The sequence below is a fragment of the Pseudonaja textilis genome, chromosome 2 (genome assembly GCF_049901715.1).
Source record: "Pseudonaja textilis isolate UNSWEBS1 chromosome 2, rPseTex1.2, whole genome shotgun sequence".
Lineage (NCBI taxonomy): Eukaryota > Metazoa > Chordata > Lepidosauria > Squamata > Elapidae > Pseudonaja > Pseudonaja textilis.
This window is the reverse complement of record NC_141991.1, coordinates 254221934-254249818: the sequence shown is the minus strand read 5'-3', so window position 1 is coordinate 254249818 and position 27885 is coordinate 254221934. Positions and strand designations below refer to the sequence as shown.

At 45.2% G+C, this 27885-nt stretch overlaps 1 protein-coding gene across 1 annotated transcript in view; it reads left to right on the top strand.

The window, feature by feature from the left end:
- KIAA1328 (KIAA1328 ortholog) overlaps positions 1-27885 on the top strand; it is a 178122-nt gene that overhangs the window by 65516 nt on the left and 84721 nt on the right. Inside the window, exon 6 of the mRNA XM_087927555.1 lies at positions 16081-16208. Within this exon, the coding sequence (XP_087783681.1) occupies positions 16081-16208 (128 nt within the window). The remainder of the gene's footprint in view (positions 1-16080; positions 16209-27885) is intronic.

Here is a 27885-nt window from a genome sequence, read left to right as displayed (position 1 = left end):
TCACCATTCGCCTCCGCTCGAGACTTCCTCTCACCCAGGTGCAGAAATAACATGACCTTGACATAGAAGAAGAATGCTATTATGTCTATAACCACATACACTCCAAGAAATTTCCCCCCTCCCATCTTTCCAGGCTCGAGAAGAATAGAATAGAATAAAATAGAATTCTTTTATTGCCCACGTGTGATTGGACACACAAGGAAATTGTCTTGGTGCAAATGCTCTCAGTGATCATAAAAGAAAAGATACATTTGTCAAGAATCATCAGGTGCAACACTCAATGATAGTCATAGGGTACAATAAGCAATCAAATCATACTAGGAAGCAGTCAATATTGATCGTAAGGATGCAATCGACAAAGTTACAGTCATACAGTCACAAGTGGGAGGGGATGGGCGTGATAAGGAGTGATGAGAGGATTGATAGTAATAGTAGTGCAGACGTTGTAAATAGCTGGACAGTGCTGAGGGAATTAGTTGTTTAGCAGAGTGATGGCATTCAGGAAAAAACTTGTGTCTAGTTGTTCTGGTGTGCTGTGCTCTATAGCGTCGTTTTGAGGGTAAGAGTTGAAACAGTTTATATCTGGGATGTGAGGAGTCTGTAAATATTTCCACAGCCCTCTTTTTGATTCATGCAGTATTATACAGGTCCTTCCTGGAAGGCAGGTTGGTAGCCATTGTTTTTTCTGCACTCCTAATTCCTCTCTGGAGTCTGTATCCGTCCTGTTGGGTTGCAGAACCAAACCAGACAGTTATAGAGGTGCAGATGACAGACTCCATCGTTCCTCTGTAGAACTGGATCAGCAACTGTTATCAGCAGCAGAATGTGGCAGCGTGGAAGCGTCTGGTGCTAATATGGCTTCCAGAGCCGACAACGTCAGGTAAAGGTTAAAGGTTCCCCCTCTTTGCACATCTGTGCTAGTCGTTTCCGGCTCTAGGGGGCGCTGCTCATCTCCGTCACAAAGCTGCAAAGCCAGCGCTGTCCGAAGACATCTCCGCGGTCATGTGGTCGGCACGACTGAACACCAAAGGCGCACGGAACGCTGTTCCTTTCCCACAAAAGGTGGTCCCTGTTTTTCCACTTGTATTTTTTTACATGCTTTCAAGCTGCTCGGTTGGCAGAAGCTGCTGGGACAAGGAACTATGTGACGCTAGGGATTCGAACTGCCGAACTGCCGACCTTTCTGACTGACAAGCTCAGCGTCTTAGCCCTGGAGCCACCACGTCCCTTTAGCCACCTGACGTTACGCAATTCAGAATGATGATTTGAGGAGGGGAGTGATTTCTCTGATTATCCCAGCTTTAAAGAGGCGTTCCCTGCTTCTACTTTGCAGCTAAATCGTTCCTAGCAAGCATCTATCAAAATTTATTTTCAGAAGATCCTCCAAGAAAATTGATTCCGAACTGAAGAATATAGGCAGAGACCCAGTTAAAGGGATTTTAAAAAAAAAATCTGCTTTCCTTTCTGTCTTATCTTTTTAAAAATTATTATTATTATTATTATTATTTTATTTTCCTGCCCAGAGAAAATATTTTATGTCCATGAATTCTGGGGAAGGAAACTTTGAGCACAGAAAATTCATTGTTTATTCCGGGGAAAATTAGAGGGTTCACTAAGGCTTAGAATATTCTTATCTTCTTTTGGGGGGAAAAATGATTATTTTTAAAGTAAACATTAACTTTGAGCCAACCACCAGGCGATGGCAAGTTCTAGTTCTGCCTTAGGCTCTAAAGGTGGCTGGATGACTTTGGGCCAAACCCCAGGAGATGGTGAGTGCAAGTTCTGCCCTAGGCACGAAAGCCAGCTGGGTGATTTTGGGCCCGTCACACTCCTTTGGCCCAACCCACCTCACAGGGTTGTTGTTCTGCGTAATATAAGAAGAGGAAGCTGTGTGGGAGATGTTTCACCTGAAACTAATCCAGGCAGGATACAAAGACAGAAAATAAGTCATTTAGCAAGGACCACAGGAAGATCAGCTCCTAACGCGGATGGCTGCGGAATTGGCTGTTGGATTGTTGTACATCAAGGGCAGTCTTGATACACAACAAAACACAAATTCCCCATTGAACCTACAACGGAATTGTGTCTAAATTGGTTTAAGTAAGAAAGCTGCTTTGTGATAACAGTTACTTACTTACAGATTAAGAGTTGGAAGGGACCTTGTAGGTCATCTAGTCCAATACCCTGCACAAGCAGGAGACCTTATACCCTTTCTGACAGGTGGCTGTCCAGTCTCTTCTTGAAAGCCTCCAGGGACGAAGCTCCCACAACTTCCGAAGGCAACTTCTGTTCTCACTGTCAGAAAATTTCTCCTTATTTCCAGGTTGAATTTCTCCTCGATCCGTTTCCATCCATCATTCCTTGTCTGGCCTTCAGGTGCTTTGGAAAATAGGTTGTCCCCCTCTTCTCTGTGATAGCCCCTCAAATACTAATACTTTATATCTACTAATACCACTCTATAAAGCCTTAGTAAGACCACACCCACAGCACTGCATCCAGTTTTGGTCACCACACTATACAAAAGATGTTGAGACTCTAGAAAGAGTGCAGAGAAGAGCAACCAGGATGATCAGGGGACATGAAGAACGGTTGTAGGAACTGGGCTTGGCTAGTCAAGGGAAGAGAAGGACCAGGGGAGACAGGATAGCGGTCTTCCAATATTTGAGGGTCTGCCAGAGAGAGAAGGGGGTCAAGCTATTTTCTAAAGCTCCTGTAGGCCAGACAAGGAATAATGGATGGAAACTGGTCAAGGGGAGATTTAACCTGGACATAAGGAGAAATTTCTTTACAGTGAGAACAATCAACCCATGGAACAGAAGTTGCCCTTGGAAGTTGTGGGAGCTTCATCACTGGAGGCTTTCAAGAAGAGACTGGACTGCTATTTGTCAGAAATAATGTAGGGTCTCCTGCTTGGATGGGGGGGGTTAGACTAGATGACCTCTCAGGTCCCTTCCAACTCTGATTATCTGTTATATCTGTTAAACACTGGAAGACTGCTATCCTTACTGGATTAAAAGTGAACATTTTGGCTTGTCAAGTTCGGCGCTCGCAGAAGATCGACGTGGAAAGCCGAGGAAGATTTGGAGGAACCGGGTCCCAGAGATTCTGCTTTCCTTCCCCAGCTGAGCCTCACGGAGTGGCCCGGCTGGGCTTCCGTGTCCATTTCCCCTCCTTGGCCGCTAAGGGGAGCCTGCAGTCCATTTTTTCCTGCCCTTGCAGGCCCGTCGCGCTGACCCTTCCTCTTGCAAGCTTTGTTGAACGCGCATATGGTGGAATATTATCATTTTATAGTCACAATTATGAGCAATTTGATAGGAAATGACAGCTAAATTATGCCGGGTTCTCCGCAGTTGTTTTAATCTCGCATTTTAAACCTATAAAAGGGAAGGAGGGGAAGGCACCTCTTTCCTTTAGCAGGATGCGGTTGAGCGGGCAAGCTGAGCTCTTCCCGGCTTCCGCTGCCCCATCGTCCCTCGCAGGCTGGATTTGGGGGCGAATTCCCGATCGGTTGCCAAGGGAACCTCCATTCTCCCCCCTCGCCCCCCAGATTTTGCACCCCAAAGAGAATTTGGTCCCGTTTGATCCTGTCTTCTCCCCGCGGGTGCTTACGTTGCTAGCAAACATCGTGGGGTGAGATGTCCTCAAAATGCTTCTTTTCAAAAGGCAAATGGATTTCATTTATTTTTAACCCTTGAAGGTGTTCAGAACGGAGGTTCGGAGGTTCTCACCCCAAAAGTTAAACCAAGGTTTATCTATATGAATTTGTTCCATTCCTCAAACATTCGGTCAGAAACGAAGGAGCTTCTTAGATGAGAAGCGAAACATCTTCAAGAAAAAAACCAACAAGTCCTTTCGGAAAAACAACCCCGACCGGGATGGCTGAAAATCATCCTAAGCATCCTAAGCAAATGCCAAAATGAAAAAAAAAACCCACAAAAACCAGGTTCACAACTTCCAACACTTGGAAGGTTTTAAGAAGAGATTGGAGAAGCATTTGCCTGAAATGGTGCAGGGTTCCCTGCCTAAGCAGGGGGGTTGGACTAGACGACCTTCACGGTCCCTTCCAACTCTTGTTATTCTATACTAACTTTTGGGCCCTGTTTGGTCCTTGTCTCTTCCACATCAAGCCTTAGGTTGCTAGGTGACATTGTGGGTGAATGCCAAAATAGTAATAACCATCCTCGATTTGTCTCTTGCTAGGGAGGCATGGATCTCTCTGGGATCGGCCAAGGGAAGTCGGTTCTGCCCCAAAATTTAGCACTGACTTTATTTAGCAAGAGCTCTGGATCAATTCCTCTGAAGCGTTGGGCCATCAGTTTTAGAAGATCGAAGAGAAACCTCAGGCTTCAGTGTATGTATTGATGTGCCATATCCAGTTGTTGGTCCCTGGCCCTGGTGCTTCATAGTATTTTGACCATGGTTTGTCAAAGCTTCAGAGAAGGAACTCTTTGGGGCCCTTGGGGCTCTCTGAGTTTGGTGGTTTTCATAGAGACGTCTCATGACCCAACGAGGCAACATCATCAGTGCTAGAAGGAGGTGGAGTTTAAGGAAGGAGGAGGACCAGGGGACATTTGGTGCTCTCTGAGCTTGCTTGTTTTCTTGAAGACATTTCATGACCCAACTAGGTAACGTCTTCAGTGCGAGAAGGAGGTGGGGTTTGAGGAGGAGGAGGAGCTGTGGAGTCCTTGGTGCTCTCTGAGCATGACACAACTAGATAACCGTACCAGGCGTCAGGGAAAGCTTTCTTGATACCTTGAGGGAATCAATGAGAATTGTAGTGAACCAAATGGGTTTTTGTTTGCAAAATTGCAAGGGAGTGAATATTATTTAATATTATACAATATTAGTGAACAATGTGAAGTGAGTTCATGCACTTTCTTTGGTGATGAGATGCTGTCAGAGCAGCAAAGGGTTGTAACTGAGAGCCAGTTTGGTCCAGGGCTTCAGAAGCTGTTCTAAGCACCAGGTGCTGGCGAGCTCTAGGCCTGCCTTAGACTTGAAAGCGGCTGGTGACATTGGGCCAGTTACCAGAACACGATTAATTCTAGTTTCTCTTCAACCCAGAAAGCTGGCTGGGCGCCTTTGTGCCAATCTCCAGGAGGCTGTGAGTTCTAATCCTGCCTCAGACTCACAAAAAAAAAACAGTTGGGTGACTTTGGGCCAATCATCAAGAGGCTGTGAGTTCTAGTCCTGCCTTAGCCATGAAAGCCAGCTGAGTGACTTTGGTTCATTTCGGTCATTCTCTCTGGACACAACCTTCCTCACAAGGTGGTTGCTGTGGAAAAATAGAAATGAAGGTTTGTTAGATACGTTCACTGCATTGAGTTAAAGGCCGGGTGAAAATCAGATAAATAATTTTAAAACAAATTGGTTCAAGGGATTGGAAATCCCTTGAACCAAATGGTAGATATTTTGGAACCAAATGGTAGATATTTTGGAAACAGAGTCCAAAAAAGCTTCAGCTGCGCAGGATCGGGGGTATCTCCACAAATAGCCGATACCTCAGTCTCGGCAGTCAGTACGTATCCAAAAAAAAAAAAGACTTTTAGGTCTGTTGGGGTAGCAGTCAAAAAATAATAATTAATCATTTTTTTTTTAAAAAAAAAAAAACTTACTTTGAAGACCGAGCACACCCTTGAGAAGTTTTTAAGTCCAGTTTTGATGCAAAGTGGCCCAATTGTGGGCTTTAACCCTGACTCCCATCTCTTGTTTTCTGCAGCAGCCTTTTCAATCTCATGACTTCCTCTGAGTTTGGCAGCTTTAAATCTGTCCTTAAAAAAAAAAAAGAACTTTGGGGTGGAAGTCTTTAATTCAAAAAGCTGAAGCTGGAAAAAGCCTGTAAATCTCCTTTTTAGTAGTTTGCAAAATGCCCTTCTTGTTTGCATAAATAAAATCCCGTTGGCTGTTTGGATCAACCTAAGAAGCTTAAAGGGGTATTTTTTTGTGTGTGTGTGCGCGCGTCTGTTATTTTTAAAATTGGGCGTTCAATTTTTCTCCTGCGCAGGTGGCCGAGGAGGAGCTGCGAGGATTATTTGCCCAAACAGCTCGTTTCTTTGATTGGAAAGTGCATTGTGTAACTGATGCCAGTGGGTCTTGGTGCCAGATGGGAGCAGAAAATCAAGATTTGTATTTGATATCTCCAGCTGGAGAGCCCTTCCTAGCCTTTGTTTCCCTTCTGCTAGCCCCTTCCTGTTTGCAACCCACCCAAACTCATCCAGAAACCCGAGCAGGTAACTCCTAGCCCTCATTGGTATGCATCCTGGCCCCTTCCCTCTCACTTCAAAGTATAATCAAGTCATGAACTAATTATGATACCACCGTGTGTTCTTCCAGGAATGTAAATTTAATTTCCTTTTCAAGACAGTGGCAAGCAAGGCAGATGCTGCAGAGGTTCTGCAGTTTAAGGGGGAAAGGCTCCCAAGAGAAGGGCAGGCCTTGGCCTCCTCTTCCCATTCCTTCTGTGTTTTTGAAAGAAGGAAATGCCCTTTCCCGTGGGCAGTGCCTTTCTGTGACTTGTCATTTTGCTCAATTTCACATTCTGTAATTTCTCCTTTGAATCAGTTCCGCATTCTGTAATTTCTCTTTTTGGTCAATTCCACATCCTGCAATTTCTCCACTGAGTCAATTCCGCATTCTGTAATTTCTCCTTTGAGTCAATTCCACATTCTGCAATTTCTCTTTTGAGTCAATTCTGCATTCTGTAATTTCTCCTTTTGGTCAATTCCGCATTCTGTAATTTCTCCACTGAGTCAATTCCACATTCTGTAATTTCTTCTTCGGTCAATTCCACATTCTGTAATTTCTTCGGTCAATTCTGCATTCTGTAATTTCTCCTTTGAATCAATTCTGCATTCTGTAATTTCTCCTTTGAGTCAATTCCGCATTCTGTAATTTCTCCTTTGGTCAATTCCGCATTCTGTAATTTCTCCTTTGAGTCAATTCCGCATTCTGTAATTTCTCCTTTGGTCAATTCCGCATTCTGTAATTTCTCCTTTGAGTCAATTCCGCATTCTGTAATTTCTCCTTTGGTCAATTCCGCATTCTGTAATTTCTCCTTTGGTCAATTCGGCATTCTGTAATTTCTCCTTTGAGTCAATTCCGCATTCTGTAATTTCTCCACTGAGTCAATTCCACATCCTGCAATTTCTCCTTTGAGTCAATTCTGCATTCTGTAATTTCTCCTTTGGTCAATTCCGCATTTTGTAATTTCTCCTTTGAGTCAATTCCGCATTCTGTAATTTCTCCTTTGAATCAATTCCGCATTCTGTAATTTCTCCTTTGGTCAATTCCGCATTCTGTAATTTCTCCTTTGAGTCAATTCCGCATTCTGTAATTTCTCCTTTGAATCAATTCCGCATTCTGTAATTTCTCCTTTGGTCAATTCCGCATTCTGTAATTTCTCCACTGAGTCAATTCCACATCCTGCAATTTCTCCTTTGAGTCAATTCTGCATTCTGTAATTTCTCCTTTGGTCAATTCCACATCCTGCAATTTCTCCTTTGAGTCAATTCTGCATTCTGTAATTTCTCCTTTGGTCAATTCCGCATTTTGTAATTTCTCCTTTGAGTCAATTCCGCATTCTGTAATTTCTCCTTTGAATCAATTCCGCATTCTGTAATTTCTCCTTTGGTCAATTCCGCATTTTGTAATTTCTCCTTTGAGTCAATTCCGCATTCTGTAATTTCTCCTTTGAATCAATTCCGCATTCTGTAATTCCTTTGAGTCAATTCCGCATTCTGTAATTTCTCCTTTGGTCAATTCCGCATTTTGTAATTTCTCCTTTGAGTCAATTCCGCATTCTGTAATTTCTCCTTTGAATCAATTCCGCATTTTGTAATTTCTCCTTTGAGTCAATTCCGCATTCTGTAATTTCTCCTTTGGTGAATTCCGCATTTTGTAATTTCTCCTTTGAGTCAATTCCGCCTTCTATAATTTCTCCTTTGAGTCAATTCTGCATTCTGTAATTTTTTTCCCCTTTGCATCCAGTCTGTATTCTGTAGCTTCTCTAAGTCAATTTCTCATTCCCATTTGACATCTTCCATTTCCACAAACGTATTCCTCATGCCTCTTCATACGTTTATCTAATCACTGGCCCTCACTGCCACATTGCTTTCTCCTCTGCCTTTTTGTGTTTCCTGCTTTCATTTTTCAGTTTTAAGTTCTTGGCAACTAGTGTTGGGGAGTCTTTACTCTCAGCCAAGCTGCAAAGCCAAACGCAGGCAAATTTTAAAGGCTAGAAAACCTTGTTTCTTTCATATTTGCTAAGCTGAAAAGTCGGAGGGGGATAGGAATGGTCTAACTGAAAGCATTACTCATCTGAAAATCAGAAGGATTCATGGGGAGGCAAAGAAACAGCCCTGTTATAAACCCATTTCATTTTAAAATGGTAACAAAGGAAGAGATGGATAATATTGGCAGCCTAGAGTTAAACAAAACTCTGGTTTTACATGGTCTCCTAGTTTTATTTGGATGCTGCAGGCCTTTATATCCCTGGAATTTTTTTCTTATTCAATTTGGCAGCTTAGGAAATGGCAGGTTTCTTTGCTTTTAAAAGAAATCTTCAAAAGAAAAATATGTCCAAGCCATGTTTTACTGTGGACGCATGACTGATTAACTGTCAAAAGTTGAACAGGCAGCGATGGGTCGAAAATTCAAGACGGCTTGGTTTTTGGATATTTCATATTTTGTCCTGTCGCTTGGGTTTAAACGAACTGGACTGTAATTCATACTCAAAAGGCCAGCATTTAACTCTTGAAGGATACAAATGAAGAGGCATTTTTAAGAGGAAAAGTCACTCTGGTTCCAGGTGAAATGTGTTCATTTATTATAAATTTAATTACTGATTGTTATAGCTGGGATTTTTTTTTCTTTTTAAATATGTGATGAAGGCTTCAGAGACCATCAGAAATAATTTTTAGACCCTTCCATTTTCTTGGGGGGAAAAACCAGTTATAAAACTTCCTGAAGTCCAGAGTTGCTTAGATGAGATAATAGATAGCCATAAAAATCAAATAAGCAATAGTAATTAATTTCTTTCTTTCTTTCTTTCTTTCTTTCTTTCTTTCTTTCTTTCTTTCTTTCTTTCTCTTTCTTTCTTTCTTTCTTTCTTTCTTTCTTTCTTTCTTTCTTTCTTTCTTTCTTTCTCTCTCTCTCTCTTTCTTTCCTTCCTTCCTTCCTTCCTTCCCTCCCTCCCTCCCTCCCTCCCTCCCTCCATCCTTCTTTCTTTCTTTCTTTCTTTCTTTCTTTCTTTCTTTCTTTCTTTCTTTCTTTCTTTCTTTCTTCCTTCCTTCCTTCCTTCCTTCCTTCCTTCCTTCCTTCCTTCCTTCCTTCCTTCCTTCCTCTCTCCTCTCCTCTCTCCCTCTTTCTCTTCTTTTCTTTCTTTCTTTCTTTCTTTCTTTCTTTCTTTCTTTCTTTCTTTCTTTCTTTCTTTCTTTCTTTCTCTCTCTCTCTCTCTCTCTCTCTCTCCCCTTTTCTCTCCCTCCCTCCCTTCTCTTTCTTTCTTTCTTTCTTTCTTTCTTTCTTTCTTTCTTTCTTTCTTTCTTTCTTTCTTTCTTTCTCTCTCTCTCTCTCTCTCTCTCTCTCTCTCTCTCTCCCCTCTCTCCCTCTCTCTCTTTCCCTCCCCCCTCTCCTTGATACTAATACCGGTTTTAATTTTGTGCTTCTGTTTATACCATGAAGGATGGTTTTAGCTTTGCCTTTCTGCCTAACCAGGGGTCCCAGGCAGGCAAGAGTGAAATGCAGATCTGGGGGTGCAGCGTGCATGCCTCCCGGGTTCAATGAGCGAGAGACGTAGGTACAATATAGGTGGTACCTGGCTCAATAGTAGTAACTGTGAGGAATTTTGGAGTCCTAGTGGACAATCACTTAAATAGGAGCCAGCCATGTGCAGCAGCAGCCAAAAAAGCCATCACAGTCCTAGGCTATCAACAGAGGGAGAGAATCAAGATCGTGTGAAGTGTTAATACCATTTTATAATGCCTTGGTAAGGCCACACTTGGGATACGGCATCCAGTTTTAGTCTCCACGATGTAAACAAGATGTTGAGACTCTAGAAGAAGTGCAGAGAAGAGTAACTAAGAGGATTAAAGGCCTGGAGACTAAAACATACACTGAACGGTTACAGGAACTGGGTCTGGCTAGTCTAGTGACGAGAAGGACCAAGGGAGACGTGCTAACAGTCTTCCAATATTTTAAGGGCTGCCACAGAGAGGAGGAGATCAATCTATTTTCCAAGGCACCTGAAGGCCAGACAAGGAATAATGGATGGAAACTGAACCAGGAGAGATTTAACTTGGAAATAACGAGAAACTTTCTGACAGGGAGAACAATTAAACCGGCGGAACAATTTACCTCCCCAAGTTGTGAATGCTCCAACGCTGGAAGTTTTTAAGAAGATGTCGGACACCCATTTGTCTGAAGCGGTGTCGGGTTTCCTGCCTAAGCAGGGGGTTGGACTAGAAGGTCCCTAAGGTCCCCCCCAACTCAGTTATTCTAATTCTAATTCCAGGGAAGGAAGCGCCCCGCGAGAGCGGCTCGTTCCTCTCCTCCAGGAATTCTGCTAATATCCTCGCAAAGGCCACCCTGGACTCTTTTCTCTAAATCACTGTCCAAATGCTGTCTCTTTCTGAAGGCCTGCCAGGCTCGGCCTGCGTGTGGGGAACGGCGGGGAGCTCGCCAGCAGCCTCCCCCGTGGGAACGGGCGTCAAGGAAATGGATGAGCAGCTCGGGGGCCCCCCGATAAATAAATCACCTTTATTTGCACGCGGGCCGCTCCCTCCATCTACTTCCCCCGTTGTCTGTTTCCGTCTCGGTGCATCTTTCGTTCTTCGGCTAAACGAACATCCCCTTGTTGGAAATTCTAGTTTAAAAAAGGGATTTTTTATTTATTTTTATTTTTAACTGGGTGCTTCGGAGGTTTGGGTTGCTGCGAGACAGAGACAACTCTCGATTTGTAACTAACCGTTTAGCGGATTTTTTTTCGAAGGTACAGAGGGTCCTCGACTTACGGTGGATCGTTTAGTCACCCTGAAAGGTTACGATGGGACCAACACGAGTGACTTGGGATTGGTTTTCAGACTTCGTGACCGTGGGAGGAGAGAGAGGGAGGCCCATTCACCACGCCACACGAGGAAGCCTGGCTTTGTAACCAAACCATCCTCAGCGATAGGATGGGAGACCACCAGGAGAGGTCAGCAGGAGGAGACGAAGGGATGGTGAAAGCAGGGCTGCTGGTGCTGAGGCAGGACTTCCTTCAGACCCTCCCTCTCATTATAATCTCCCTCCCTCCCTCCCTCCTTCCTTCCTTCCTTCCTTCCTTCCTTCCTTCCTTCTCTCCCTCCCTCCCTCTCCTTCCTTCCTTCCTTCCCTCCCTCCCTCCCTCCCTCCCTCTCCTTCCTTCCTTCCTTCCTTCCCTCCCTCCCTCTCCTTCCTTTCCTTCCTTCCTTCCCTCCCTCCCTCCCTCCCTCCCTCCCTCTCCTTCCTTCCTTCCTTCCTTCCTTCCTTCCTTCCTTCCTTCCTTCCTTCCTTCCTTCCTTCCTTCCTTCCCTTTACTTTTTCCTTCCCTCTTCATTTTCCTCCCTTCTTCCTTCCCTTTTTCCTTCTTTGCTCTCTCTCCCCCTCTTTCCTTCCTTTCCTTTGTCTTTCCCCTCTTCCCTTTCCCCTTTCCTGTCCCTTCTTGGGTGCTCAAAAGCAAAAGGGGAAACATTTCTCGGTGCCTCCTTGCCTTGGGATCCAGTGCCCCTTTTTGCTACCAGTTTGTTTTGCTAGCAACTCTGCCAACTCTGCAAACAGAGAGCTTGGGAGGGCCAGACCGAGGCACTGTGAGCCGGTCCTTCGCTCTTTCCAGCCCCACACACTAGATCAAAGCACCCCATGGGCCGGATCTGACCCCCCCAGGCCTTGAGTTTGACACCCCTGATCTAGAGTTTGGAAGTTTGGATGTTGGGTACTTTTTAGGCTTCGGTTTGGGATCAAAGCCAACCCGATAAAAAGGTGAGGATGACCGAGGTCTCGGAGAGCGAGGACTCGGAGGAGGGGCCTGCATGGGAGGCAGGGAGGGGGCCAGGACCATCAGGGAGTGGGTGCTGCCTTTGGAGGTTGTGGAGGCTAGCAGAAGTGAGGAAGAGTCCCCCGAGGAGCCTGTGCCCAGCACGCGTAGGAAAGAGCAACTACAGCAGCACGGGCAACTCGGGAGTAAAGCTGCAAGGTAGCGGCCCCTCCGTGAGAAGATAAAAGCCAGCTGAGAAACCGGAGTCCTTTGCAGGAAGCAAAGAAGTTTTTGCGCTCGAGCCTTGTGGACGTTCAGACTCTCTTAGTTTGTGTTTGGCGATTCTTTTGTGTTTGAACTATTTCTTGGCAAGTTTATCTAGTGTCCTTGGCAGCCTTGCACCACCTTGGCAAGGCTCGTTCTTATCAGAGACAATGAGTTTGAAACAGCCTTTTAACCGGGAAGGAAAGGAATTAGTAAAGAATCATTAAAAGGTTTTGCTGTTACCTCCGTTTGGTGTTTGTTCCAACGGAACAAGCTTTGGGTCAGAACGTGTGTGTGTGTGTGTGTGTGTGCATTTGAGATTAAAAAAGCACAAGGTGTGCATTTGCGTCTTAAAAACAAGGATTTGCGTCGGGTTGCTTTCTTGGAAGCGCTAATAATTTTGACCCCAAGTTAATTTCCCTTTTTCACCCCACGAGTTAGCGGGATTTGCTTTGAGCAATTAGGGTGATTAAATAAGAATATATGACAAGCTTTGTGTGTGTGTGTGTGTGTGTGTGGCTAATTTTTCATGTCTCTGTGTGACCAACCTTTATCCTGTGTGTGCTGAGATCCAGGGAAGGTTAGAAACAGCGATGGGGGAAGCGAGATGCTGGATAGAGAGAGAGGGAGAGAGAGAGAAAAAAGCCCAGTCACAGCTCAAAAACATCCCACAGAAAAATTGCATTGATACAATTGAGATCAAGGGAAGTACTAATACCATTTTATAAAGCCTTAGTAAGACCACACCTAGAGTACTGCATCCAGTTTTGGTCACCATGCTATAACAAAGATGTTGAGACTCTAGAAAGAGGGCAGAGAAGAACAACCAAGAGGATTTAGGGGACTGGAGGCTAAAACATAGGAAGAACGCTTGCGGGAATTGGGTATGTCTAGTCTAGGGAAGAGAAGGACTAGGGGTGATGTGAGAGCAACCTTCCAATAGTCGAAGGGTTACTGTAAAGAAGAGGATAGGGTCAACCTCTTCTCCAAAGGCCCTGAAGGCAGGACCAGAAGCAACGCATGGGAACTCACGAAGGAGAGAAGCAAGCGGGAAATAAGGAGAAATTTCCCGACAGTCAGAACAATTGACCAGTGGAACAACTTGACTCCAGAAGTTCTGGGTTCTCCATCTAGGGAGGCTTTTAAGAAGAGCTTGGACAACCACTTGTATGAAATGGTACAGCGTTTCCTGCTTGTGCAGGAGAGTGGAATAGAACAGGGGTCCCCAACCACCGGTCCCCGGACTGGTACCGGTCCGGGAATCATTTTTTACCAGGCCGCAAAGCTTGGGCACCGCCATCTTGTTTTGACGGCGCTTCTGGATTTTCAGTTGCTTCCGGGTTTTTGATTGAAAAGCGGCGTTTGGGTGCTCGCTCCTTAGTTTCGTCGAAGGGGGTGGCGGCTTGAACAAAGAGCCGTCCCGATGGCGGTAGAGTCTCGCGTTGCTCAGGTACCGGTCCGTGGAAGAAGACATAATCGTGAAACCGGTCCCTGGTTCAAAAAAGGTTGGGAGCCACTGGAATAGAAGACCTCCAGGGTCCCTTCCAACTCCCATTCCATTCCATTCCACTCCACTCCACTCTATATTCTATTCTATTCTATCCTATCCTATCCTATCCTATCCTATTCCTATTCCTATTCCTATTCCTATTCCTATTCTTATTCCTACCCTACCCTACCCTACCGTACTCTATATTCTATATTCTATACTATACTACTCTATATTCTATTCTATTCTATTCTATTCTATTCTATTCTATTCTATTCTATTCTATTCTATTCTATTCTATTCTATCCTACCCTATCCTACCCTACCCTACCCTACCCTACCCTACCCTACTTACTCTACTCTATATTCTATCCTATCCTATCCTATCCTATCCTATCCAATCCAATCCTATCCTATCCTATCCTATCCTACTCTATATTCTATATTCTATTCTATTCTATTTTCTATTCTATTTTCTATCCTATCCTATCCTACCCTACCCTACCCTACCCTACCCTACCCTACCCTACCCTACTCTACTCTACTCTACTCTACTCTACTCTATACTCTATATTCTATCCTATCCTATTCTATCCCATCCTATCCTATTCTACTCTACTCTATATTCTATTCTATTCTATTTTCTATTCTATTTTCTATTCTATTTTCTATCCTATCCTATCCTACCCTACCCCTACCCTACCCTACCCTACTCTACTCTACTCTACTCTACTCTACTCTACTCTACTCTACTCTACTCTATACTCTATATTCTATCCTATCCTATTCTATCCCATCCTATCCTATTCTACTCTACTCTATATTCTATTCTATTTTCTATTCTATTTTCTATTCTATTTTCTATCCTATCCTATCCTACCCTATCCTATCCTATCCTATCCTACCCTACCCCACTCCGCTCCACTCCTCTATCCTATCCTACCCTACCCTACTCTTCTATCCTATCCTATCCTATCCTATCCTATCCTATCCTATCCTATCCTATCCTATCCTATCCTATCCTATCCTACACCTTTGCTTCTTGTGAATCAAGGGTTTTCTCCCTTCCCTACGGTCTGATTTTCATGTTGCTAGAACTAGAACTCCCCCTCCCCCGGTGATTGACCCAGCCAGCTTTCTTATCAAAGGTAGGACCAGAACTCACAGACTAGGTTTGTTGAATGGAGGAGCAGAATTATCTTGGAGTCCTTGGTGCTCTCTTAGCTTGGTTGTTTTCTTGCAGACGTTTCACCACCCAACTAGGTAGCATCATCAGTGCTGGAGGGGAGTGGGGTTTCTGGAGAGGAGGAGGAGGAGATGGGAGGAGGAGGAGGACGACAACTTGGTGCTTTCTGAGCTTGGTTGTTTTCTTGCAGACCTTTCATGACCCAACTAGGTAACATCTTCAATGCACGTAGGAAGTGGGGTTTGCTCTCTGTTTATAAACAAATATTTTCCCATCCCCACATCTGGAGGGCATCCAGTTAGAAAATCGTTTTGACCAAATGGAAGATAATATTTGCAGCTCAGGGTTGAACTGTGTTTTATGACCCAATTAGGTAACATCATCAGTTCTGGAAGGGAAGGGGGTTTATGGAGAGGAGGCGGGGGATATGGGAGGAAAAGGAGGAGACTATTTAGACCTTGGTTTTCTCAGAGCCCGGTCGTTTTTTTTTTGTAGACGTTTCATGACCCAACTAGGGAACATCATCAGTGCAAGAAGGAGGAGGAGGAGGAGGACCCTGGGGCCCTTTTATGCTCTCAGAGCCTGGTTGTTTCCCTGCAGACGTTTCATGACCCAACTAGGTCACATCATCAGTGCAAGAAGGGAGAGGAGGAGGAGGAGGACTCTGGGGCCCTTTTGTGCTCTCAGAGCCTGGTTGTTTCCTTGCAGACGTTTCATAACCCAGCTAGGTCACATCATCAGTGAAAGAAGGGAGAGGAGGAGGAGGAGGAGGAGGACCCTGGGGCCCTTTGTGCTCTCAGAGCCTGGTTGTTTCCTGCAGACGTTTCATGACCCAACTAGGGAACATCTTCCGTGCTAAAAGAGAGTGGGGTTTGCTGTGTATATCTGGGCCTGAACCACGGATGCCCGTCTTCTGTTGGTCAAACCTTTGCTCCTTCTGAGTCAACGAGTTTTCCTCCCTTCCCTGTCTTTCGTGTTGCATTTCCCGTCTCTTCTTTCCTCCAGATGGCAAAATAAAAAAAATCAAAAAGAAATCCGATTTGCGCTGAATGAACAGCAGGGAGTCTCCTGCATTGCCTTCCCTGCCTTTTCTCCACCAGAAATGTGCTGTCTCTCTCTCTCTCTCTCTTTTTTTCCCTTAACTGGTTACCTCACCCCTGCAGCAGCAATACCGTGAATGCCAGGAGCTGCTCAGCCTCTATCAGAAATACCTCTCGGAGCAGCAGGAAAAACTCACGCATTCCCTTTCCGAGCTGGAGGCCGCCAAGCAGAAGGAGCACCAGGTGAGCGCCTCTCTTCCGCCAAATTCTGCCGCCGCTTGGGTTCATCCCTTTCTCAGGTAGCCTTTCTTGGCACCCTGCCTTTTAGTGTTTTCACCAACATCTCCCGACACCTTCCTCCTGTTTTCCCCACAACAACAACAGCCACCCCGTGAGGTTGGGTTGGGCTGGGTGAGACGGACCGGTTTAAAATCACACAGCTGGCTTTCACTCCTGAAGCGGGACAAGTTCAGAGGGTCGCCAACCTTTTTGGAACTTAAGGGACCGTCAAACTCATCCTTTGAAATCCCACGGACCAGAAACCCTGGGAAAATCCCCCCAAAAGCCTGCAGGAAAATTCCCCACCCCGTTTTCCCACTGATCGATCGTTCTTTATTTGGGATGGCAGGATACCGTCTCTGGCTCCGTTCTCAGGAGGGAGAGAGAGAGAGAGAGAGAAAGAGAGACTTTGGGCTTCATGCAAGGAAAGCAGCAGAAGCAGCAGAAGTCTTTCTTTCTCTCCTCCAAACTCCACCAGAAATGAGTCTTTGTGAGGCTTGTCACACCGGCGCAGCCTCTTGTACAGGAGGCCTTGCAGGGTCCCAAAGACTCATTTCTACCGGAGTTTGGGGGAGAGAAAGAAAGACTTTGGCTGTTTTCCTTCCGTGCAGTCAAAAGCAAAAGAAGAAAGAGGCAGAAAGAAGCCAGGCCAGGTGTGTGGGGCGAATGGGACAACTTCCCCCTCTCCACCCTTTCCCCCCTCCCCTCACTACCTCGTGTTGTTTGCAATGCAAGCGACGCACGCCTTCTGTTCCCCCGGGCCATGTGGGTGGGGCAGCCTTGTGTTACCGCACAACCTGGATTCATTGCTTTGGGCGGAACATTTCTCTGCGGACCACCAAAATTTTCTCACGGACCACCAGTGGTCCCCGGCCCATTGGTTGGCGACCACTGGACTAGAACTCACTGTCTCGCTTCTGACCCGGCCTTTGCAGACGCAAGAAACAAGACTCCCCGCCAAGAGAAATCCCTCTTTAATTAAACATGGGGAATTAATTGCGTTCCCCAACAGAAAGTCCAGGCAAGAGTCCTGCAAGGAGTTGACTGAAATAACAGTCCTTACCAGCTCGTTACGATAAATGCAAGGCTACCAGCTCCTAGCCGGGAGGTTGCAAATTAAGTCGGCTCAAACAGAGAAACAGACAAATCTCAGTTAGTCTTTGTCGCGTGAAACACACCAAGAGCCAACTTCCCAGAAACGCGAAAGGTGGTCTGCAGCAATCAAACCACTCCCCGTTTCCTCCTATTTATTCCCCAGCCAGGGAGGGGCCGGTCAGTGTCCATGTTTGTTTTTTATCCCGAGCCGGCTCGTTGTCCTCTGTTGTCCACCTCTTTTATCTGCTCTGCGCATACGCGCATCTGGAACAGGCTCCAGCTGTTCTTCCTCCTCGCTCATCTCTGACTCCAAAGGCAGCTGCCTCTCCCGTGGTTGGGAAATGCCGGATGGCCCCTGGCTCTGTGTCCAGCGCTGAACATCCATCAGAGCCTTCTCCAGGCTCCAGAACTGGCCCAAGGTCTTCCCTAACCACCTCATCGTCCGAGTCTGCCCCCAGCTCTGCTGGCAGCTGGCAGGACACAACAGTCTCCTGGGGATTGGCCCAAAGTAACCCACCCTGGCTTTCATGGCTAAGGGAGTCCTAGTAATCCCCTGAATAGTGGAAATAGGTGTGGAATCTTTTTGGAACTGCTAGATGCATTGTGTTATAAACAGGAGATGGGTGGTCTCGTGTCCCTCCTCCTCTGTTGAGGGAAGACTGTTTAATTTTGACGAGGTACCCGATGGCTGGACAAAAAGCAACGGATGGGAACTAATCAAGAAGGAATTCAGGAGAAACCTTCTAAGAGTGTGAAAAATTAACCAGTGGAACAGAAGTTGCCTTCAGAAGTTGTGGGCGCTTCATCCCTGGAGGTTTTTCAGAAGAGACCGGACAGCCACCTGTCCGAAATGGCACAGGGTCGGTCTCCTGCTTGGTTAGACTAGAAGGCCTTTGAGGTCCCTTCCAGCCCTATTCTGATTGATGAGATAGATGGCCTCTTTGACCCCTCTTTCAAACCAGCGGTCCTTCTTCTCTGTCCAGAATGTGGAATTTGCTGTTTCGTAAAATGCAGATGGATCACAGGTGGGTTTGTTCTCCAAAGTTGTGTCGTGCTTTTGTGAAGTGAGTCCTTTTTTCTTTTTTCCAGTCCACAGGGAACTCCTCCTAACAGTAATTCCCTATTCTTAAGTGTCCACTTTGCAGGTCTTTTCAAAGCTCTTTGTGCTATGTGTCTGTGACGTTCTCAGCCATCCAGGCCATTGTTGTCCCCAAGGCGCTTTTTTCAGGAGGCAACTGGACTTTCTGGTTTTTCTTTGAAGGCATTTCACTTCTCCAAGAAGCTTCTTCGGCTCTGACTGGATAGCGAGGAAGGGAAGGATTCATCTTCCTTGCATACAGCTGGTCATTTGCATCCTTTTTAGAGAGTCGCTGAGGCCACTTGGAGGTTTATCTGTGTCCTCGGGGTCACCTGAGTGGTGCAAATGGGTGTGGAACTGCTGAAAGGACTGTGTTGAGGGGCTGTGCTTGCTGCCTGTGTCTCTGAAGGCTCCACACCCATTTGCACCGCTCGGGTGACCTTGAGGACACAGATAAACCTCCAAGTGGCCTCAGCGACTCTCTGAAAGGACTGCAAAGGACCAGCTGTCTGCAAGGAGTATAAAATCCTTCCCTTCCCCGCCATCCAGTCAGAGCTGAAGCTTGGATGATAAGTGAAGCATCTTAAAGGTTAAAAAACCAGGAAAGTCCAGTTGCCTCTTGAAAAAGCCCCTTTGGGACAACAACGACCTGGATGACTGAGAATCTTCACAGACACATAGCACAGATAGCTTTGGAAAGTGCTATGGGTAGAATATTCATCTTAATTGTTGAAATCCTCCCTATTAATGACAATTGTAGGTTTTCCCATTTCTTCAGGTCTTGGTCTATCTGTTGTTTAAGTTTAATGTAATTGTTCTCTTTTAATGTACTACATCTTGGCATCAAATATATCCCCAAATACTTAACCTTGTTTGTAACTTGGATTTTTAACAATTCTGCCAATTCTTCTCTTTGTCTTAGTAACATATTCTTTGACAAGATCTTTGTTTTATCTTTATTTATTTTCAGACCGGCCACCTCCCCATATGCCTCTATCTTTTCCAACAGCTTCAAGGCTGTTTCTATAGGATCTTCCAAGATAAAAGACTAGGTCATCTGCAAAAGCTTGTAGTTTAAATTCTTCCTTTTTAATTTTCATTTCTTTTATAGTTTTATCTTCTCTGATATTTCTGTTCAACACTTCCAAAGTCAATACAAATAGCAAGGGAGAAAGAGGACAACCTCTTTCACATCTTCACAGACACATAGCACAGATAGCTTTGGAAAGCGCTATGAAAACTCAGGACCCTGATGTGCTCTTGATATAATTTCTGACCTTAAAACAAACCCGGGCAAGAACCCCATATACCTATTTCAGTATGATTGCTCTGAAATTCCACAATTGTTGGGTTTGTTAAGACACCAACAATGCCTGATTCCTCTCCGCTTGGTGGTTCTCCGAGATACAGACAAGCTGAGATGAAATGGTCTTAGAATCACATTTTTGCCTCCATCTCAACTTTTTTCCCTCTTGACGTGAGTTCCCGAGATTTACCGGGGAGAGGGGACAAAACGGTGCCAAAATGATTTAAGACAGAGCTCTTGTGGAGTCAATAATCAGTAACTGGAACGTGAGCCTTTTCTCCTCCTTCTTCTTCTTTTTTTTGTATGCGCTTCCGAGATAAAGTTAATTCCATTTGAAAAGATACTTAAGGTGACACGAATTGAATTATTCAAACTGGCTTTCTCAGCATTAACTCTAGGTTAATATCTCATGATGCCTCTACTTTCATTACTGGAGTTTTTTAAGGACATAACTTTTTATAATAAATTCAATACCGAGAAGCCCGGATGAAATTGGTTTACTTTCTAGCCAGCCATTAAAAAAAAAAAAAAAAGCTGTATTAATTGTAAAAAGCGAATATTAAAACGGTCACCGAACTTGATTCAGACGGATGTTGAAATAGCTCTTCTGACCGATTGGGCCGAGTGAGGCATTTCTGCTCTTATAATGTGAAAAATGTAAAAATAATAGTTAAGGGGCTTCCATCAAGAAGAATTTGAGACCAGTTTCTCAGCTGCTCTGCCGTGACCTTCCTTGGCCCTTGTTTTGAGAAGTCTACAGATGTCTAGCAAATCACCACGGATCCAGGTAATTGTCTCGGAGCTAAGTATAAAGTTAGGTTATTGTCTCCAGTGGGTGGAAAAAATCACTTGGTTTGGATGGACATTGTGATGACCCGGGGCATGGCACAAAGGCAACACAGTCAGACAATCAGTAGGAGTCCCCTTATTAGCTCCAACTTTGCCCCCAATGTCCTGGTTACCTTCTGTCTGGAGAAAAACTCCCCCAGGGACAGCCTTTGAATGCAGAGAATCAAGTCCAAAATGTGGCCAACAAAAACTATAAGTCCAATCAAGGCAAAATGAGGTAATTAGCCCAGCAGAGCAAGAGAAGGAATTCCAGATGTGAAGGCACGGCAGTAACTCAACACAGTTGGGAGGATACCAGGAACTCAGTTAAGCAAAGTCAACACAAGATAAACTGAGGTTTGCTCTGAGCAGCTGCCACACTCAGCATGCATCTCTTTTAACTCTCTTCCCACTGTGGCTAATGAAGGGAATCAGGGCCCTTTCCTCCCCCATAAGCCACCCAACTCACCTTGCTCCCTTCTCTGTTCCTCCCTGCGTGCCCTAGGATGAAGAGGGGGTGGGCCTGGGTCTTCCTCCGAACTTCCTCTCCCTTGTTCTACCTCTCTCCTGCTCTGCCCAGTCGGACTTTGCCCTTCCCCAGTTTCCTCCACAGCCAACGGAGCCACACTCCCACTCCCTGTCAGCTGTTCGTCTTTCTCCTTGGATTCCGACTCCGACAGAGGCATGACGGGCATGACAGACATCGAGGCAATAACTTTGCAGTTTGGAGAAACGATGAGGACGATGGTTTACATTCCAGGATGATCTTCTGTAAAAACTTATCTGGGTGACATCTGGACTTTAGACTCCCAGAATTCCTCAGCCCAGCCATGTCAATCTTCCCAGCCCTGAGTCGCGCTGGCTGGGGAATTCTGGGAGTTGAAGTGCACAAGTCTTAAAAAGTTGCCGAGTTTGGAGATCCCCTGCTCTGGAAAGGGAAGAACATTCTCAGATTTTGCTCCAAGACGGAAGCAGAGGCACAATTCTGACTAGGTTGGGTTTCTTCTAAGAATGGGTGAGCATAGCTTTGGCCCAGGGTGTCACTGCTGTTATAGCTCCAGTTCAGGCCTTTCTGTTGGCTGCTAACATGACATTGAAAGAAGAAAGAGCTAACTGACAGTTTTCCCCTCCCAGCTTGTTAACTTGGTGACCCAAAAGGCAACAAGCTTGGAGTTAAGGCACCGGATTAGAAAGCCAGAGATGGTGAGTTCTAGTCCTGCCCTAGATATGAAAGCCAGTTGGGTGACTTTGGCCCATCACCAGGATCTGGTGAGTTCTAGTCCTGTGTTTAGGCATGAAAACTATCTGGGTGACTTTAGGCCAGCGACCAGGAGATGGTGACTTCTAGTCCTGCCTTAGGCATGAAAACTATTGGGGTGATTTTAGGCCAATTACCAGGAGATGGTGACTTCTAGTCCTCCCTTATGCAAGAAAACTGAGCGACTTTAGGCCAATCACCAGGAGACAGTGAGTTCTCGTCCTGCCTTAAGAGGAAGATTCAATACGCTCACCAACTTGAGTGGTTTATAAAAACAAGGCAGGATAGACATAAATACATAAGGGAACTCTTAAGAAGGCGCTAAGGATGTTCTTTGGAAGCTCATTGTCAAACAGATCAATTTTATCTTACCCTGTCACATCTATGGAGATTCTCAGTCTTCCAGGTCATGGCTGTCCCAAAGGTGCTTTTTCAAGAAGCAACTGGACTTTCTGGATTTTTCTTACCAGGACATTTCACTTCTCCAAGAAGCTCAGAGCTGAAGAAGCTTCTTGTATGAGGAGCAAAACGTCTTCGAAAGAAAAATCCAGAAAGTCCAGCTACCTCTTGAAAATGCACTTAGGGACTTAGCCATCATTCAAAACGATTCAGGCAGAGCCACAGCCAGAAACCCTGATCAAAGGAGCATGCAAGCACGTAGGAATATTACAGGCGCATGTAACTCTGTGCCTCTGAAAATGGGACCTAAGAAGAATCTTGCGAGATAACTCTTGGGCGAAGACTATGCAGTCCTCATGTTCTCAGGCCCAAGTCCCGTTCATGGTCCCCGTTGCTGGCATGAGGCAGCGCAGGGCAATGGGTGATGTATACCCTGGCAAGGCAGCTTCATTGGAAGGTATTTTTTCAAGGTATAAATTAGACTTTGGAGCATTTATCGTTTGCAATAGCAGCTTTATAAATTATACCCCGTCAATTTATGACTCAAACGTTTCACTCCAAGCATCGTCCCAGGATCCAACAGAATGAGAAAGGGGATTGTTTTATTGTGGGAGACCCCTTGGAAGAAGGGGGACTAACATCTCATGTGTCATGCTAGTGGAACTGCCAGGACATACAACCGTAGATTTAGTGACCATTTGGATTTACAGTGTCACCAGATATTTTGTCTGTCTGTCTTCCTTCCTTCCTTCCTTCCTTCCTCCCCCTCCTCCTCTTCCTCCCTCCCCCACTTCCTTCCATTTCCTTCCTTCCTTCCTTCCTTCCTTCCTTCCTTCCCCTTCCTTCCTTCCTTCCTTCCTTCCTTCTCCTCCCTCCCTTCCCTCCCTCCCTCCCTCTCTCCTCCCCTCTCTCTGTGTGTCCTCGATACAAACACCAATTTCGATTCTGTGCCTCTCCTTTCCTTCCTTCCTTCCTTCCTTCCTTCCTTCCTTCCTTCCTTCCTTCCTTCCTTCCTTCCTTCCTTCCTTCCTTCTTCTTCCTTCCTTCCTTCCTTCCTTCCTTCCTTCCTTCCTTCCTTCCTTCCTTCCTTCCTTCCTTCCCTGTGTGTCCTCGATACAAACACCAATTTCGATTCTGTGCCTCTGTTTATACCACGAAGGATGGTATTAGCTTTGGCCTTCCTGCCTAACTAGGGACCCAGACCTCTAGTTAGGCAGAAAAGAGTGAAATGCAGATCTGGGGATGCCACGTGCGTGCCTCCCGGGTTCAATGAGTGAGAGAAGTAGGTACTATATAGGTGGTACCTGGTTCAATAGCAGTAACTGTGAGAGGGATCTCGAAGTCCTAGAGAACAACCACTTAAATAGGAGCCAGCCATGTGCAGCAGCAGCCAAAAAAGCCAACACAGTTCTAGGCCGCATCAAAAGAGGTATAGAATCAAGATCACATGAAGTGTTAATACCACTTTGTAATGCTTAGATAAGGCCACATTTGGAATACTGCATCCAGTTTTGGTTGCCGCAATATAAAAAAAAGACGTTGAGACTCTAGAAAGAGTGCAGAGAAGAGCAACCAAGATGATGAGGGGACTGGAGGTTGAAACATACAAAGAACGGTTACGGGAACTGGGCCTGGCTAGTCTAGAGAAGAGAAAGACCAGGGGAAATGGGATAGTAGGGTTCTAATATCTAAGGAACTGCCAGAAAGAGAAGGGATTCAAGCTAGTCTCCAAAGCACCCAAAGGCCAGACAAGGAATAATGGATGGAAACTGACCAAGGAGAGATTCAACCTGGAAATAAGGAGAAATTTTCTGACAGTGAGAGCCATCAACCCATGGAACATAAGTTGCCTTCGGAAGTTGTGGGAGCATCATCACTTGGGACCTTCAAGAAGAGGCTGGACAGCCATTTGTCAGAAATGGAGTAGGGTCTCCTGCTTGGGTTGGATGGTAGGACTAGATGACCTACAAGGTCCCTTCCAACTCTGTTAATTTGTTTATGACCCGGATGAGGGAGGATCTCCCTAGACGTTGCAACTTCACGTTCCAACTGCACATAATAAGCTTCTGACATCTTCCTGCCATCCTTGAAGCCTGGATAGTCTCGTATTTCCCTGGCTTTAATAACTCTGCGTAGACCGAAAGGATAATACGGAAGGAAATGACTGAGCTAATTAAAGCCTAATTCGTCTTGCCATCCACAGCACGACAAATATATTCTTGACACAAATGGGATATATTTATGCTTATCCTTCCCTATTAACTACCTGTGGATGGATCTCTGGCATGCAAAGGAACTGAGCTGACAAGGGAACGGCAGGTCCGGTTGTTTTCCAAGTTTTGTGAATGGAGACATTTATTTCAGAGAGCCAAGATTTATTTAACCCTCCCAATCTGACCGTCGTCTCGATGTTGTTGTTTTTAAAAAAAATTAATTTGGGTCACCATCAAAATTAATAACGATGGATGGACCCCCCTCAAGGCTTCCAAACTGTAACTCTGAATGGTCCCTAAAGAAATGATGGTAAGTCCAGGACCACCTGGTTATGATAAGCGAAAGTAGACAGGTGTGCTGTCCCTGCAGGGATAAAAATACAACTTTTGCACGTGCCGACAACTGTGACAGGATGCCAGGCTACACTTCTTTGGCTACATCCTTATTTCTGTTTATGTGTCTAAAAGATATAAACAGGGGGAGAGAAAGCCTGCCAGAGTGATTTGTTTTGACCTGGGCTTCCCAAGATCATGAAGCCGACTCCTCGTCCTGATAAAACCCCTTTTATTTAGGGTGAAGTGAATTCCTCTCCAGCAACGTCCCGGAAAACAGTCTTTCATGAGATTTCACAACTACAGACCTTTATCAGGCTTGGAGAGTTGCAAGGCCGAGAGCTCCCAAACGCCACACTGTAGCAGCAATGACTTGGCAAGAAGTCAGGAACAGACCTTCACCCTCATGAATTGAACTAATTGTCTCCTGCAAAACCCCATTTCCCTTTCGCTCCTCTTTATTCCCTCTGGGAGGCACCATTCACCGTCCACCTGAGCCTTTACTCCCAAGTTGACCCTTGTTCCTTAATTGGTTCCCTTCTCCTGGCAGCTCTGTGCATGTGCACACTGGGAACAGGCTCCAGCTGCTCTTCAGCCTCACTCATCTCCGACTCCGAAGGCAGCTGATAACTGTCGGACGGCCCGGCCCCCTCTCTGCCTCCGACTCAGAGCCCCCGTCCGAGCCTTCCCCAGACTCCAGGACTGGCCCAGGTTCCTCCCCAACCTCCTCACTCACCGAGTCTATCGCCAGCTCCACAACAAGATTAGCAGGTGTTTATTAAACCAGGCAGCCCTGAACTCAACTCCTGGTAGTTTCCCTGGGTGTCGTAAAGTGGGGGTTGGAGAAGGGATTTTCTTGGGTTACTGCGATAGGCCGAAGGGTTCTTTCGTGTGTGTGTGTAATGTGTGTAATATAGATAGATTAGATAGAGAGATAGATAAATAGATACAGACAGAGAGTGGGATAATCACATACATTCTTGTATGTATGTATGTATGTGTCATCCTTTTAACCATTGTCTGTCCATTACAAGATGAAGGCCTCTTCCCCTTGTTTCCAACCCCATAATGGTCCTGAGCTTCCTTTTGCCGATTGGGATTCCCATACTTGCTGATGTGGTTGATCCAACTTGTTTGAGATCTCTTCTGTGGACGGTTTTGATCAAATAGGATCCATTCTAGGAATGTCTTGGTCCACCTGCCCTCAATTCTTCTGGTTATGTGACCAGCCTGTTTCCATTTCCATTCTTTTTCTGTTGTGATGGCATTGTATATTTTCATTTCTTGAAGGTATTAAGTGTAAATTTTATATCTCTACATCTATCTACTTACCTACCTATCTACGTTCTCTCATCTCTCTGTCTATCTGCATCTCCTATCTCTCACATCTCTCGTCTGTCTGTCTTATCTAATCTAATCTAATCTATTGATCATCTATTTATTATCTCTATCTTCCTTTGTATCTATCCATCTATCATCTATGTAATCTATATTGATCATATATCATCTATTTATTATCTCTATCTTCCTTTGTATTATCTATCTATCTATCTATCTATCTATCTATCTATCTATCTCTCTCTTATCTATCTATTATCTATTGATCATCTATTATCTGTCTCTCTGTGTCTATCCTTTATCTTCTTATCCATCCATCCATCCATCCATCCATCCATCCATCTATCTGTCTATCTAATCCATCTAATCTGTACTTTATATGTACAAGAAACAAAAATATACAATACCTTCAAAGAGAGTAGAAGAATCAGCCAGCTAGATACCCCTTTCTGAGAGTAACATTTCAGGTGAACATGTTCTCTCGACAATTGGACTTTTCAAATGTTTGAAAACAGCCTCTTTATACAAGCAAATGCTAGTGGAGGCAAATAAGCTGGAAAAAAATCTCCCAGAGGTGGCCTATAATGCATCCTTTAAAAAAAAAAAAAAGCTTTGTAACGATAGCCTGTTCAAAAGCACAGCTGGCCACAATAAACCTGGTTTCCTTTTTTTCTTTTCGTGTAATTTACTGCCCTCCTGACCTATATAAACATCAACTGCTTTGGCGTCGCCAAGCAATCTAAATACATGCTCGAAGGCGCAGGTGCGTGTTTTAAATATTGCATGTGTGAAAGGTTTTCTAAGTACTAGGTCTTTGGAAGTGGAAAACCTATTTCCATTGGCGACGGCAGCTTCGGCCCCGAGGAATTTGTGATCTTGAGGATTGTGTGGAGAATTTCTGTGTTAGTGACCGTTTCTGTTTCGAAGGAGGAACCCAGGGGCTGGAATTTGTCTTTTTTGGGGGGGGTGGGGTAGGATTGACTTAATTAAAACTTCCTAGGCTGAATATTTTGGGTTGATCCCAACAATTGAGCCATTCTTCAAGTTGTGTTGTGTGTGCTGGCAGCAGATTGTGTAATTGTGTGGTCCTTGGTGCACTCTGAGCTTAGTTGCATTTCCTACAGACATTTCGCGATCCAGCTAGGTAACATCATCAGTGCTAGAAGGGAGCGGGGTTTCCTCTTTGTTTGTATGTTAGAGCAAGGGTCTTCAAACTTGGCAAGTTTTAAGACTTGTGGACTTCAACTCCCAGAATTCCTGAGCTAACATGACTGGAGGAAGAATTCTGGGAGTTGAAGTCCACAAGTCTTAAAGACCCCCCCCCTCCGTGTTAGTGGCTTGGCTGGTCAGTGTCGGTGGGGAATGGTCTTGGTAGTTCCTTCCTTAGGCTGTGGTTAATTGTTAGTTTGTGAGATTTATATTCCGTGCAGTCCTCTGGTCATTAGTACTCCCTCTGAGAGTCGTTGAGGCCACTTGGAGGTTTCTCTGTGTCTTCGCAATCACCTCAATAGTGCAAATGGGTGTGGAGTCTTCTTGGAACTGCTGAAAGGACTGTGTTGTTCAGGGGAACCTGAGGGCGCAGGTAAACCTCCAAGTGGCCTCAACGACTCTCAGAAAGAGCGTTAACGATCAGAGGACTGCAAGGAATATAAATCGTTTCTTCTTCCCCAACAAAACCAGTTGGCACCTTTCATCAGAACAGAGGAAGCTTCTCAGATGAGAAGCAAAACCTCTTCAAGGAAAAACAAAAATCCAGTTGCCTTTTGAGAAATCACCTTTGGGTGCTTCAGTGC